Below are 16,089 nucleotides of genomic sequence, written 5' to 3'. Positions count from 1 at the left end.
CGAAGATGGCTGTTGAGCTCTGCAGTCACTTAAGCCGCTATAGTTTTATGTTGTTTTGACACAATTCGTGTTAGCTCCACAATCTGCCCTCATTGGAATTGTGTTAGGTCTTTAATTGCACGTGGACCTCTGCCTCTGAATGCAAATATGAAGCGTGTACTATTCGTAAACAACCTGCACTGATGCCTAGTCTGTACTGAACAGGCACGATCCAGTGCGACATGTGCCTCACCTATGTTGTTGATCGTCATACACAACCATCCCATTACTACTGCTGTTTACATTATTTTGCCTATGTACATAATAGCATAATGGATAGCCTGCTAGCTTGTGACCTGGTAAGGTGAGGTAGAGCTGGATTGGATCCACACTGAGTAGGTGAGGTAGACCTGGATCGGATCCACACTGAGTAGGTGAGGTAGACCTGGATCGGATCCACACTGAGTAGGTGAGGTAGACCTGGATCGAATGACTGTTAATCACTGTGACTCGGGCACTTGCCAGCCTGCATGTGGATTTGAAGCTGGTCACCATTTTATACCTAGACAATATGGTACACAAATGGTTAAAATACGATCACACACAAAACAAAACTTACACAATTCAGAGACAGGTGCCACACAAGACTTCCCTGTTACTGTGATGACAGGAATGACATCTGTCCCTAAAGAAATAAAATATATTTGCCAAAACTTGAGTACAGCAGAGCCTGTGCTTGATAGGGATGCCTATGTATATGGTAAATCATCCTCCTTTTTGTAAGGAGGATGATTTACCATATACATAGGCATTAAGGGGCTCTTAGACCATGGCTTCCAAGGAGGGGAAGGAAGCCATTGTGCACTCCATGTACATACTGGTTGGAGTCATAGCAGATATGTAATGGGTCCTTCAGGATGCCATGAAGAGCACAAGGTGCAGCCAACTATAGGGGTGGCTCATGTCAGTATGAATGATGTGTGTTGCTTTGCATCAGAAGAGATTACCTTTGGTTTCGAGCAGCTATCAGACGACGTAAAGGTGCGAGATGAAAGCAAAGTTCACCATTTTCAATGTGGTAAACAGGACCAGTTGTGGACAGAGCCTAGGGGAGGGCCTGAATCAGAGGCTTAGACAGTTCTGTGACCGTGTAGGCTGTAGATTTCTCAACTTGCATCGTAGGATGGTGGGATTTTGGGTTCCGCTAAATAGGTCAGGAGTCCATTACACTCAGGAGGCAGCTACACAGGTAGTGGAGACTGTGACGTGGACTGGGTGTTTTTTAAGGTTAGAAGGTTGTGGGGAAACACAAAAAGGGCTTCATTCTCAAAGCGTGGAGATCAAATACAGTAAGAACATTGCTCTAGGAACCATTGGTATAATAGTTGTAAATTGTGGTAGCTGTGTTGGGAAAGTACCAGAGCTCCAAGTCTTAATAGAAAGCACTGACACTCAAATCTTTATAGGCACTGGAAGCTGGCTAAAGCTGGGGATAATTTCAGCTGAAATTTTTGTAAAGGACCTAATGGTATTCAGAAAGGATAGGCTAAATACAGCTGATGGTGGTGTGTTGTTGCTGTTAGAAGTGGTTTAACTTGTAGTGAAATTGAAATAGATAATTCCTGAGAGTTAGTGTGGGTAGAGGTCATTCTTGGCAACTGGGGTAAAATAATAATTGGCTCCTTTTACCAACCTCCCAACTTAGATGCCACAATTGCTGAAAGGTTCAAAGAAAACTTGTCTATCTTCGGATACCTACCCAACTCATACAGTCGTAGTTGGTGGTGACTTCAATTTACCCTCGATACGATGGCGAAAATACATGTTTAAATCTGGAGGTACACGTAAGCATCATCAGAAATTGTGCTGAACACATTCTCTGAAAATTATTTCTTGCTGTTAGTTCATGAGCCCACTCGAATAGTAAACGGTTGTGAAAACAATTGATCTCTTAGCAACAAATAATTCTTAGCTAATCACAAGCATGAAAATGGAAACAAAGATTAGTGAACACAGGGTTATCGTAGCGAGGCTGAATGCCCTGGCTCCCAATCCACCAAGAATAAATGAAAAATATATTTATTCAAAACAGCAGATATAAATTTACTTGTTGCCTTCCTGAAAGACAATCTCCACTCCCAAGAAATTAAGAATGTACTCTTAAATGTAGACCAAATGTGGTTTAAATTCAAAGAAATAGTATTGTTAGTATTGAGAGATTTATACTAAATAAAGTAATGAATGTTGGGGCTGATACGCCATGATACGTACAACAGGTCAGAACACTATTGTAGAATCAACAAAGACAGCATGCAAAATTCAAACAAATATAAAATCTCCAAGTTTGGTGATCTTTTACAGAAGCTCAAAATTTAGTGCGGACTTCAATGTGAATTTTAATCTGCCAGGAAGTTTCATGCTTATAATAGTTTCCACAATGAAACTTTGTCTCAAAACCTGGCAGAAAATCCAGAGAGATTCTGGTTGTATGTGAAATGTGCTAGTGACGTGACACAACTATGCCTTCTCTGTGCGATAGCAATGGAAATACTATCGATGACAGTGCTGCTAAAGCAGAGTTACTAAATACGGCCTTACGAAATTCCTTTGCCATAGATGACAAAGTAAATATTCTGGAATTTGAATCAAGAACAGCTGCCAACATGAGTAATTTAGAAGTAGTTATTCTCGGTGTGGTGAAGCAACTTAAATGACTTAATAAAAGCAAGTCCTCTGGTCCAGACTGTACATCAATTAGGTTCCTTTCAGAGTATGGTCATGCAATAGCTCCTACTTACCATATATAACTGCTCACTGAATGAAAGATCCGTACCCAAAGGCACAGATCACACCAACATTCAAGAAAGGTAGTAGGAGTAATCCACTAAATTGCAGGCCCATATCATTAACATCTATGTGCAGCAGGGTATACTGTGTTCGAGCATTATGAGTTACCTTGTAGGAACGATCACTTGACACACACTCAACATAGATCTAGAAAACATCATTCTTGTGAAACACAACTAGCTCTTTACTCACATGAAATTTTAAGTGCTATTGATAAGGGATTTCAAATTTATTCTGTATTTCTAGATTTTCAGAATGCTTTTGACACAATGCTTCATAAGCAAGTTATAGACAAATTGCTTGCTTATGGAATATTGTGTCAGTTATGTGACTGGATTCATGATTTCCACTCAGAGAGGTCACAGTTTGTAGTAACTGACTGAAAGTCACTGAGTAAATGAGAAGTGATTTCTGGTGTTCTCCAAGGTAGTGTTGTAAGTGCTACGCAGTCCATTATGTATATAAATGATTTAGAAGACAATCTGAGCAGCTGTCTTAGGTTTTTGCAGATAATGCTGTTGTTTGTCTAGTAAAGTCATCAGAAGATCAGAACCAATTTCAAAAGATACCTGTATGATGTGAAAATTGGCAGTTGACTCTAAATAAAAAAAAAGTGTGAGGTCATCCACATGAGTGCTAAAAGGTATCCATTAAACTTTGCTTACACAATAAATCAGTCAAATGTAAAAGCTGTAAATGCAACTAAATACCTAGGAATGACAATTACGAACAACTTAAATTCGAAAGAACACACAGAAAAATGTAATGGGGAAGACGAACTGAAGACTGCATTTTATTGGCGGAACACTTAGAAGATGCAACAGATCTACTAAAGAGACTGTCCTCTTGTGGAGTACTGCTGCGTGGTGTAGAATCATTAACAGATAGGGTTAATAGAGTACATCAGGATACTTCAAAGAAGGGCAGCACATTCTGTATTATCGAGAAATAGGACAGTGTGTCACAGATATGATGTAGGATTTGGGGTGGACATCATTAAAACAAAGGCGTTTTTTTGTTGTGGCAGGATCTTCTCACAAAGTTAAAATCAGCAACTTTCTTCTGCGAATGCTAAAATCTTTTGTTGACTCCAGCCAATGTAGGCAGAAATGATCATCACAATAAAATAAGGGAATTCAGACCTTGCACAGAAAGATATAGGTGTTCACTTTTCCCTCATGCTGTTTGAGAGTGCGTTAATAGAGAATTATTGTGAAGGTGGTCCGATGAACACTCTGCAGGCACTTCAGTTTGGTTTCCAAAGTATCTATGCAGATGTAGGTGGCTGCTTGTTCATTAGGCTACACTACACATTGTTCTGTTACTATGACCTTCCCCCCCTCCCCGCATACACATTTTTTGACTTCATCAACTCACAATCATATTACCATCTTCTGATCGAACCTGGATTTTGGGCTACACTATAGATCCAGTCACTCACCATAGCCAAAATTTCAAGAGGGTGGTGGCCCATTATTACACTCTAGCTGATATATTATCCTCATCTATCAATAATAAAAATGTAATACCATTGTCTCTGTCTCTCTGTTTGAACTCGCTAATCTCCAAAACTACTAGATGAATTTTCGTGAGGTTTTTGCAGGTAACTATAGTGTAGCTTGGGGCAACATATATGGTGTATTAAATAAAAATCGGATCACAGAAAGAAAAGATATTGTAATAAAAATTTTGTCTAAAATCGTCTGTTCAGCTAAGTAGTTCCGATGTTAAATCATGATGGTGTAGTACACCAAAGAACTGATAGCTGGCACTGTTAGATTCGTAACACACCAAAGAAGTGATAGATGGCACTGTTAATTTTATTTTACTCAGTGACTCCAGCATCTTGGGCCCAAGATGCTGATGTTGGCAGTCATGTATGCATGAGGTTTGTTTGCTTGTGTGTATGAACAGTGCTCTGTTTCTCCTTTGCTGGTGAAGATTGTGGATGAAACATTTATGTAAGTGTCTTTTAATTTTTCCTGTCTGCAACTTACTGTTGTCTTCTTGACAGTAAGTACCATCTGTCTTTTCCTACATTGTTGATATATTTAGTAGATAAATTTAGTCAGTTTACACATGCTCTCTGCCAACAAAGCGGCAAATACGGACCTCGTCATTATTTGTCTGATATACCCACCACATCATCAGCACTGTTCTGCAGAAGCACATTTTCAAACCACCTGTTCTTGTATGCACTGCCCATGTTGCATTTCTGTGTAATGGTGCAATCAAAATAATTGCTTTGTAGCACTATACGTCTACAAAAGTTACATGGATGTTTAAAATTGTGTGCAGAAAACGCATCCAGTGAGGGAAGATGACTACCACGCCAATGCTGAACTCCCCCGTGGAGGTGGGTGCCACGACACCTGTCGGCGGGCAGAAGCTGGAAGTCCACGAAAACGTCCACCTCAAGAAGCAGCTGGGCCTCCTCGAGGGAGTCGCCATCATCCTGGGAATCATTTTTGGTTCGGGTAAGGTCATATTTTCAACAGTCATATCTCTGTTATCACTGCAGGTAATTTTTAAATTGAGAGGAGACAGCACTGATCTTCAGCAGGTGAGATTCTCTGAGTACTGCCAATAGGAATATTTAAATGGTGTGGAAACTTGTCAAGCAATGCCTGGGAAATAAGGTATCCTCAGAGAAATTGGATTTACTGGAAATGTCAGGGAAAACTTGAGGAAGTCTGATAGTCTGAAATGGAGTCCACAGCTTGTGGTCTCGTGGTCACGTTCACGCTTCCCAAGCCCGGGGTCCCGGGTTTGATTCCCGGCGTGGTCGGGGTTTTCACCTGCCTCGAGATGACTGGGTGTTTGTGGTTGGGAATTAGTACGGGCGCTGATAACGGCGCAGTTGAGCGCCCCACAAACCAACTATCATCATCATCTGATAGTCTTAGTGGAGTCAAACTGTTTGTTGACGAAATGTGTGGTACTGCCCAAAGACCATGGTTCAGTACTAAAGTCGGCAACTCGTGTCGCTATCACAGATGTTTCGGAGGTCTTACTGCAATCTGCACCAATGAACGACAGGCACCGGTGGAGCTACACTCTCGCTCACAGTGCCACCGATGTGGCGGAGAGACAGCCGAGCAGAGGAACATTCTCTCCAGTTTCTGACCTCTGATCGAGAAGATGACATAGACAAGTTATGGCTCGTGTGTTAATAGTGTCTTAGGTGGAACTGTACTTTTGAACACTGAGAATTTTGTAGGCCAAGAGAAGTGTTTAGTAAATTAATAAAAGAATACATTGTCTGTTGTAGGCTGTATTGTGATTTATTAAAATCGTGCTATTATCTAATTTTGGCTATTAGCCATTATCGGGCACATTTGTTATGTTGACCATTACATATTGTGCTCATCACATTCTTTTATGCCACATATAACTACATCTACATAGATAATCCGCAAGCCACTGTATAGCGTGTGTTGAAGGGTACCCTATACCACTACTTGTCATTTCACTCCTGTTTCTCTCGCAAATAAAGTGATTGCCTCACCGGTACCAGCACCTGAAGGCGGGTCGTGACACTAACACTACGGACAACGCAAAACCTACAGTGTGCAGTCTGAGCATCATTCCTGTAAAGCCTGGTATCTGCACAGGAAATAGTTTTTTGTGTGCATTGCCTGAAATAGTGAAAGTTTAATTATAAGCACACTGTACTTCCTAAGGCTTTACTACTTCGGAAGGACACAGAGGAAGTAGAGTAAAATTTTATTTGTAGATAATATTGTGAAACATGTTGTCAGAGGACTAACACACAGTTTCCATATGAAACTTGTTTTATTTAGTATTGTTGATAAGGAACATTGTCTTCTAAGCTTTATTTTTACCGACTTTTTGTTTTACAAGGTTCAGTTCTGTCAGCACACAGTCGGACATGTTCGGCAATGATTGATCCTTTCTTCGTGAGATTGTTTCTTTTTGGTACCCTAGTGAGAAACTGTTGACAATGAATCTGTACATTTGTCTAATTATTGGTTGTACTGACATTACTTGTTAATACAATAATTTGCAGACTTGCTAGCTGTAGCTTCAAAGTTAAGAGAGTGTGTGTAAGCTTCACCTTCCAGACCACACCTCCTGTGCTGCGCGGTGGTAGTTTAGGCTGGAGCCCCCACCATTACCATTGTGTGTTCCGCTACCACACCATATGTGCAAATAATAGCCAACGTACTCTCTACTCCCTCTACGCCAAGTGCTCGTAAAAATGCAAACATTTACTATGCTTTGGTGGCTGTATTTCTCTATACTAGCATTGAAAAAAGTAGGGAAGTAGTGACTGCTTCTGTTCTTGAACATTATCTCTCTCTCTCTCTCTCTCTCTCTCTCTCTCTCTCTCTCTCTCTCTCTCTCTCTCTCTCTTTGAGAACATAATTCTCACTGAAATGCTTTGAAGCTTGTCTACAGTAGTAAAAAAAGTCTTTACATTTCTTTCCACTACCTGTCCATCTGTGAAATTCTGTTTTCTGTGGAATAGTAAATACTCAGTACTGTTTTCAGGTTTTTGTCTTCCACGTAATAGATGCTACATGTTGGGAAATGGTTGGTAACTTGTATTAGTTTCTTCGCTTGCTGTGTACAATGTTCCCACTTGTTTAACACTATAAATATGCTGTTATTGGATCAGTCTAGTCTGTAAGGGTGCAAGTCTCCAATAATTGTGTGTGTGGCATTCTGTGCAGGAATCTTCATCTCCCCGAAGGGTGTGATCCAAGACATGGGCTCTGTTGGCGGCTCACTGATCGTCTGGACCCTGTGTGGTCTCCTGTCAATGATCGGAGCTCTCTGCTACGCAGAACTCGGGACATCTATCCCCAAGTCTGGCGGCGATTATGCTTATATTCATGAAGCATTTGGCCCACTGCCTGCGTTCTTGTATCTGTGGGATGCAATTTTAATTTTTGTGTAAGTGAAGTTATTGACCAGTTGACATTTTAGTGTAAGTAATAATATTGATGATAAAATTTGTGTGCCCGTTTACTAGCATTTTAAGTTAGTTCCAGCAACACTATGTGTAATGAGTTAGCAAGAAGGAAAAAGCAATAGCTACTAGAGAAATTTACAGGTGTAGATGCAGAAACACTAGAAACAACGAAAAATGTCAAATGCACCCCTTTCCAAATAGCAGGCCATTAAGTTGTCAACAGCCACCCCCCCCCCCCCCCTCCCCCCCATGTTGACCCCCAAACCCCGTACTGTCTGTACAACCACGATTGAGTCAGAGGTCGCAGAGGCAACAGTCTGGACAATCGATTGATCAGGCCTTATAACATGAGCTAATGTGGCCTTCCTGTGCAGGTGCTGAATGGCTGAGAGCAAAGGGAAACTACAGCCGTAATTTTTCCCGAGGACATTCATCTCTGTTGTATTGTTAAATGATGATGGCATTGCCTTTGGTAAAATATTCCGGAAATGAAATAGTCCCCCATTCGGATCTTCAGGCAGGAACCAAACAGGAGCATGTCATTATCACGAGAAACAAAACTGGTGTTCTGTGGATCGGAATGTGGTATGTTAGATCCCGTAACTGTGCACGTAGGTTAGAAAATTTAAAAATAGAAATAGGCAGGTTAAAGTTAGATATCGTGAGAGTTAGTGAAGTTCAATGGCAGGAGGAACAGGATTTCTGGTCACGTGAATACAGGGCTATAAATACAAAATTATGTAGTGGTAATGCATGAGTAAGTTTAATAATGAATAAGAAAATAGGAACATGAGTAAGCTACTCTGAACAGCATAATGAGTGCATTTTTGTAGCCAAGGTAGACACAAAGCCCACACCCAAAACAGTAGTAAATGTTTGTACGCCAACTAACTCCACAGATGATGAAGAGATTGAAGAAACGTGATGAGGTGAAAGAAGTTATTCAGATAGTTAAGGAAGACAAAAATTTGTGATGGGGGACTGAAATTCATTAACAGAAAAATTAAGAGAAGAAAAAAGTGGTAGCAGAACTCGGGCTGGGAGAAAAGAATGAGGGAGAAAGCTGCCAGGTAGAATTTTGTGAGAATATAATTTAATCATCACTAATACTTGATTTGAGAATTGTGAAAAAACATCATAATGTGGAAGATACGTAAGGACAGTGCAAAGGTTCCGGGTTGATTACATCGTAGTAAGATAGAGATTTCAAACACAGATAGTAAACTGTAAGACACTTCCAGAGGCACATATAGATTTTGACAATTAATTGGTTATGAACTGTGGACTAAAATGGAATAAATTGTAGAAGGGTAGGAAATTAAGGAGTTGGTGGTTGGTTTCAGAGGGAGCATTAGGCAATGATTGACTGAAAGGGGTTGTGGGGGAGGGGGAGGGGAGAATACAACAGAAAACAAAAGGGTCGCTGTAAGATATTGAATAGGGAAGATAGCAGAGGATAGTATAAAAAAAGACCTAGTAGAAGTCCCTGGATAACACAGGAAATACTGAATTCAATTGATGAAAAGAGAAAATATAGAAGTGCAGCAAATGAAGCAGGTGAAAGGGAATCACAATGTCTCAAAAAATGATATTGATAAAAAGTGCAAAATGGTGTAGCAGCAATGTCTAGAGAGCAGATGAAGGCTGTAAAAGCATATATAACAAGGAAAACTATAAATTTTCCTATAAAGTTCATCTGAGGGACTTTTGGAAAAAAGAGACGCAGCTATATGAATATCATGAGCTCAGATGGCAAAGAAGGGAAGCCTGAAACATGGGAAGAATGTATAGATGGGCTACATAAGGAATGACAATCTTGTAGAAAGAGAAAAGATGATTATGATGAGATGCTGTGAGGAAAATTCGACAGCGCACTGAAAGACATAAGTCAAAACAAGGCCCCTGGAATAGACGACATTCCCTCAGAATTATTGATATTCTTGGGAGAGCCAGCATGGGAAAACTATTCCACCAGGTGTGGAGGGTTAAAGGCAGAGGAAATATCCTCGGACCTCAAGAAGACAAAAATATGAAAATGCGATAAACGCTACACATTACCATATGTAATACGGTGTAGGGAAATCATTGGCATTCAAAACAGCTTCAAGTTGTCTCAGATGAATAGGTACATTTCTTTTATGGTTTTAGAGAGATTCTCTTATCATTCTTCCTGCAAAATAGTGGAAAGTTCAGGTAACTGCAGTGAATGTGGATAGCTATTACCCACTTGTCTCCAAAGTACACCACAAAGGCAGAATAATATTGAGATCTAGTCACTGTGGTAGCTAAGTGATGCGTGTCAGTTCATCCTTGCACCCACAAAAACAATCCTGGACAATGTGAGATGTGTGCGTGGGGGATCTTTGTATTGAAAGAGAAAATCACCAGCAGAAACAAACATTGTGCTGCAGGATGGGCCTAATCACCCAGAATCATCACATAATCGTTGGCAGTAACACAAACTTGCAGAGTAACTATGGGGTCCGCACAATACCGCAGTATGTCAGTCCACATGGTCACTGAACCCTGCCGTGTTTCACTCTTGACTAGTAAACTTGGTCAGAAGTTGCAAACACTGTGAACCAAGACTCATACAACCAAGTTTATCCTTAAATTGTTCCACAGTCTAACATTTATGGCTTTGGCATGACATTTTCCCATTATGGGCATTTACATCCTTGATGAGTGACTTTGGAATTCCAGCACTGTTCCCGAGTGAGACATTCAGTTCTTCAGTGACTCTTGCAGTTTTCAAAATCCTATTCAATGATCATCTGTCACAGTCACTCGACACATGCTTTCATCCACATTGTAACTTAGTGGACAACATTTTTCTGCAGGATTAATTTTTGATACGATGTCTCTGAAACATCAAGCTTTTTGGCTACTTGTTTATGGATGAAGCCACCATACAAGCACCACAGTTTGCCCACATTTGAATGCACTGAGCTCCAAAATAATGCACTCACAACAATAACCCATCTCCAGTTGCTCATGTTCATATCACCACATGGGAGTATTCCTTACGTTTAGCAATTGTTTAGTACAAAAGTGCAAATGTGTTCCAACCAGTTTGTTTTTATCTCAGGGCAATGTATATTTGTTTTTTCTTGAAACCATGTGTAGCCTTAGTAACAGGGCAATCTCATACAATTCAGCAAATGTGTTTATTGGAATAACTGACCACACGGTAAACAAAATTGCCTGAACCGTAAGTTACTTTGCAGTTAATGTTTATATTTTCGTTTCTCCCCAAAGTTACATTGTTACTTTGCATCAAGTTATTCATATCAGTTTTGATGGAATATTGTGAGGGTGCCATTTTCCCCCTGTGATAATCTCCACTGACTTTTTTAGTTCTAAAAATCCTCTCCTGCAATGTGCATAAGCGAGTGGAAGCCTGAGGACACAGTGTTAGTGGTAACAATCATATTATTACTGTTAACACAAGATGCCTCCAAATAAACAATATTTCTTTGCTGGACATGGAAAGTTCTTGATGCTCCTCAATATTTTGTGGAAATTTTTTTCCTTGTTGCTGTCAGGAGCTTGCTGCCATAATGACTCTTTGCCCTGTACGTAGAAATTTCATAGTCTCGTAACATATCCTTGTTGGAACTGTCACAGTGAAGTTTTTACTACTCAGACTGGTGATGCTTTTTTTTTTTTACTGGGAGTACAAAAGGAAGATCGACTTGCAGAGTCTTCCTCTTCTTGAGTTTTTGTAATGGTCGTTTTAGATATGCCATCATAATTATAAGTGTACAGATGACTTTGTTTCTCTGGATGTTTAAAATATCCTACTCATGCTTCCTGATTATATGCTTTTGTGATATTCTTAATTATTTTCCTACCCTGTCTGTGAATTATATGTTCCTTTGTGTTACTTGAAGACACTGACAGGGGCGAGAAATAATATTGGCAACTACTTAATTAACTACTGAATTAAGTACCATATTTACTTGAATCAAAGCCACACTTTTTTTCCGGTTTTTGTAATCCAAAAAACCGCCTGCGACTTAGAATCGAGTGCAAAGCAAGCGGAAGTTCTCAAAAATGTTGGTAGGTGCCGCCACAACTAACTTCTGGTGTCAAATATATGTAGCTCTACACAGGCATGCTTTACAGGCACAAAGATAAATACTGGCACCAAAACCTCTGTGTCAGTAAATAAATGAAAGAAAAAAAGGTGGAAGACGAGTTTTTTTTTCTTCGCCCCGAGTTTTGACCACTGCATTTTCATACATTATCCAATGAAGTAAATACAAATTCCGTATTGTTCGTCTTAGAATGTAGCAGCATTTCAATGTACTATGAAAATCCGACTGGCAAGACTGTTTGGGATGTTTGCCAATAATGCCAACTCTACGTTCTGAATTTTTTCCTACCTGTGAGAAGAGATGGTTGGTAATAGGAACTGTGAATCACATGTAGTATTCTCTTCACCATAAGAATAATACAAATATAAACATTTTGCCATGTATTGTTTCATGTTTGCTGCTATCTCATTTAAATCCTGTCTGCGTAATAAACTACACAACTAGAGTGAGACAACAGCAAACGCGGAAGAATATACGTATCATGTCATGTTTATATTTGTATTATTCTTATGCCTAATAGTGATAGTCAGAAATGAAGCACGGCAATTGACTAAATTTTTAAATCTAAGATGACTCTAATTTCTGTGCAGAATGTAATGTACTAAAGAGGCGCCTGCAAAGATTTTCAAACAGAGAAAAATTTTCGCTAAACTCTCGTTCAGAACACCTTCTATCATACGCAGTCTAGTATTTGGTTCTTGTTGATCTTTATCAAAAAAAGCAGCAGTGTAAGTAACACCAAATAGGTCTCTTGCCACTGTTTCACTAATGAGACGATTCCTCTCTCTCTCTCTCTCTCTCTCTCTCTCTCTCTCTCTCTCGTTTTTTTTTTTTTTTTTTTTTAAAGCGACGGTAGTGCGCACAAAAGCAAGCCATGCCGCAAGCGGTGACAGGCCGTAAACACTCATTATCAGAATGCGACAGACAATGCATGACACAGTATAGCAATGCATTTTCAGCTTAGAGTGACGTAAACACCTTTAACAAAGAGAATGGCACTTATCAATCAAAGCGAAATAAGCAATCGATTCAAACCAGATGAAGCATGTGAAAAAGGAAGGGTACCTGTATAAATACGGACTGAGCGCCTGACGCATAGCAATGGCTACCTGGTAAAGCTTAACTGCTAAGCTTAAGACTCGAACCAAACTACTGTAGCTGTATTGTCATTCATTCGACCTAAATTGTGTGTCATATTACAATGGACCAACTTTGTTTCGATTTGGCGTTGCGGCCTAAAACTTTTACTCCCCTTGAATTTCGAGTCAAATTTTAGGTGCGGCTTAGATTCGGGAAATTTTTTTTTTCCTTGATTTTGAGTCTCATTTTTCAGGTGCGGCTTAGATTCGAGTAAATACGGTACTGCTCTTTGTAGTTGAGAAACAGTGTTGAATCAAAGTGGTTTGTGCATAAGGCAATATTTTTCAGTCAGTTAATACCCTGGAAAGCAGATAGCCAAGAATGTGGAAGAGAGCGAGGAGAGGACTGTCCCTCCCCCCTTCCTCCCATACAGGCAGTTTTCTAAACTATCTAGTGTACTTGCATATCTGGGAATCAAGCAAACTAACTTCCGAATGTATATACAAATATTTCAGTACCGCAGGTCATTTAAGTCATTGACTGAATATTTGATGTAAGGTTCTCTTTTGTATTTTCTACATTATTGGTTCACTGCTGTTTGTGCCAGGTGAAAATATAGAGTTTGTGCTATATTTTGATAGAATACCATGCTAACATCACCACATTATGCAGAGAAATGAATAGATTGACATTTATCATGTATGCATAAAAAAATTAACCCATAAAATATTACTTTCTCTGCGTATTCAATAGTTCTGCCTCGTGTAAATTAATCTGTCTTTAATAAGTAAAGAAGTTATTTTATTGTTTTGCATTAATGATTTAGTTTTTAGATAGTGATCTTAAGAAGAATTGAAATTAGTGTGATATTGCAGGCCTACAACGAATGCCATCATGGGTCTGACATTTGCGAGTTACGCCATTCAGCCATTTTTCCCAAACTGCTCAGTACCTGATGCTGCAGTTAGAATGATTGCAGCTGTCACCATATGTAAGTTATTTACTTACTTAAGTGCATGTGTACTTTACATGCAACTCATTTTAGTTACATTATACGAGCCATGCCCCTATTCTTTATTTCAAAAGAAATTTATTGCATAGCGTGGTGCATATTGCCACTTTTCTGTAAATTTTAAGATACTTTCTTATGTATGTAATCATCAACCAAGGCATTTAATTGTGTCAGCTAAAATTAAAGAAAGAGCACTAAAATGGACTTCATGTTTCAGATAGCCCTTGGGCTGGAAACCATTTGTGTACACAAAGAAAGGATTGTCTTAGTGTCACTGTCCTAATGCACAAGGCCAAAGTATGAATATTACACACTTTCTCGTGCGTAGGCAAATGGAAATAATCAGTTGGTTCTTTTTGCATTTGATGTGGTCTACAATGGGCTGGATGGGGCTTACGGAGGCACCATTAGTTAATGTGCGGTTCTTTGGAATACCTCAACTTTGCCATCACCAGCAGACTAAAACCCAGCCAGGAATTCAGAGATGTTTATGCACAGCAAATGGCTGTAATTTTTACAATGTGTTCCTAAGATCTTGAACAACCTTCAAAATATTCTTCATATATTTATCCATTTCTGAGATACAGAGGTTCAAAGTTAATTGTACATGTGAAGTATGCACGTAAAATATAGTATGAGGGAAAAGTGTAGCATATAAAGTGACATAGCATGGAGAGAGATCCTGTAAAGTGTCTGCGTTATCACCTGGGAATCCTATGTTGTAGTAGTGAAGCATGTGCAAAATTTTTTTGCATGTAAAATCTGGCCTGAGATCTAAAATTAGTTTTGCATTATTTCAATGTCACATAAGCAAACTATCTAAATTTCACTGACCAATATATACCTTCTCATATGGGTTACAAGCCCTGTTGCAGCAGGAGAAAGGCAGGAACCAGTGGAAAACCCCTCTTATCGGAGTACAAAAAATGCAAATATGTTCCTGTTTATTTAAAAGACTCTGACTGAAAAGTGGGGTACCAGCTGCCTCATTATATCTTCCTTAGGACATTTGAAAAGTTTCCCAAACATATTTACACTTTTTTCTGCTGAGAGAAGACGATGGCAGAGGCAGAGACAGAAAAGTGAGGGGGGGGGGGGGGGGGGGGGGGGGAGAGAGAGACTGTGGCAGTGGAACATAGCTGACACTGAGAGAACAGTGTTATGAGAAAGAGGTAGGTAGTGACTGAGAAGATAGTAGTAGTAGCAGCAGCAAGGAAGGAATGAGATAGTAGCAGTAAGAAAGACCAAGAGGGAGATAGTGATAAAGGAGACTGTAGTAGTAACACAGAATGTGGCGGTGTGTGGCTTTGACACAGGAGACAGTGACAGAGAGACAGAAAGAGATAATGACAATGAGTTTGGCTGAAAAGGGGGGGGGGGGGGACTGGGTGGGTATGAGCGAGTGATGGAGTAGTGGGTGTGAGTGAGTTAGAGTTAGGGCTTCTTGTGGGAGTTTCAGGTGAGTTACATGTCAGAAACAGTTCGAATAAATTCTCATGCCAAGATTTTTGAGAAAATTGAGGAAGGTAGAATGAGGCAGCTGGGTACCCCATTTTTTCAATCATTATTTTTAATAAACAGGAACATATTCGAGTTTTTTGTACTCTTAATAGGAGCATTTTTCCACTGGTTTACGTCTGCATCTACTTTTAGGCACTTCTCTGTTTCATCTTGTGGAAAACTGAAAGATTGTCCTTGGTTCTTAGTGGCTGTAGTAACTAGATACATACATTGATATCATAATCACATGGTTAAAGTAGAATAAAAAGCCATAAGATTCACTCACAAAGTAAACACTGTGAAGTAACAAGTGACCTATTAAATTGAGAAAAAGAAATTTGATATGTGAAAACAGTTTAACTTTTGATACAACACACCGTTCCATCAGTGTTTGTGTGCTACATGTATCTGATTATAAATCACTGTTTGTCACTACTATAACAGCTATCTGGATTTAACTAAAAAATGAATCATTCCATATATGTTCCAATACATGTTCATATTGCCACATTTCATTATTATTTTGTTTATTTAACAAATTGTGCCATGCTGGTTTTCTGTTGTAGTGTTTATTTTGTATAGTCCTGTGCCACATTGCTCTAAATACGTACCCATCTAAACTATATGCATTT

General features: G+C 39.4%; 1 protein-coding gene across 1 annotated transcript in view; it reads left to right on the top strand.

Annotated features, from left to right (window-relative positions):
- The window catches only part of LOC124552429 (Y+L amino acid transporter 2), a 74,695-nt gene that overhangs the window by 22,398 nt on the left and 36,208 nt on the right, over positions 1–16,089 (top strand). The window contains exons 2-4 of the mRNA XM_047126702.1: positions 5,125–5,303; positions 7,524–7,746; positions 13,821–13,936. Coding sequence (XP_046982658.1) covers positions 5,147–5,303; positions 7,524–7,746; positions 13,821–13,936 — 496 coding nt within the window. The 5' untranslated portion in view covers positions 5,125–5,146. The remainder of the gene's footprint in view (positions 1–5,124; positions 5,304–7,523; positions 7,747–13,820; positions 13,937–16,089) is intronic.

Source organism: Schistocerca americana, chromosome 10 (assembly GCF_021461395.2).
Source record: "Schistocerca americana isolate TAMUIC-IGC-003095 chromosome 10, iqSchAmer2.1, whole genome shotgun sequence".
Classification (NCBI taxonomy): domain Eukaryota; kingdom Metazoa; phylum Arthropoda; class Insecta; order Orthoptera; family Acrididae; genus Schistocerca; species Schistocerca americana.
The sequence above is the reverse complement of the archived record's forward strand: the minus strand, read 5'-3'. Positions and strand labels throughout refer to the sequence as shown.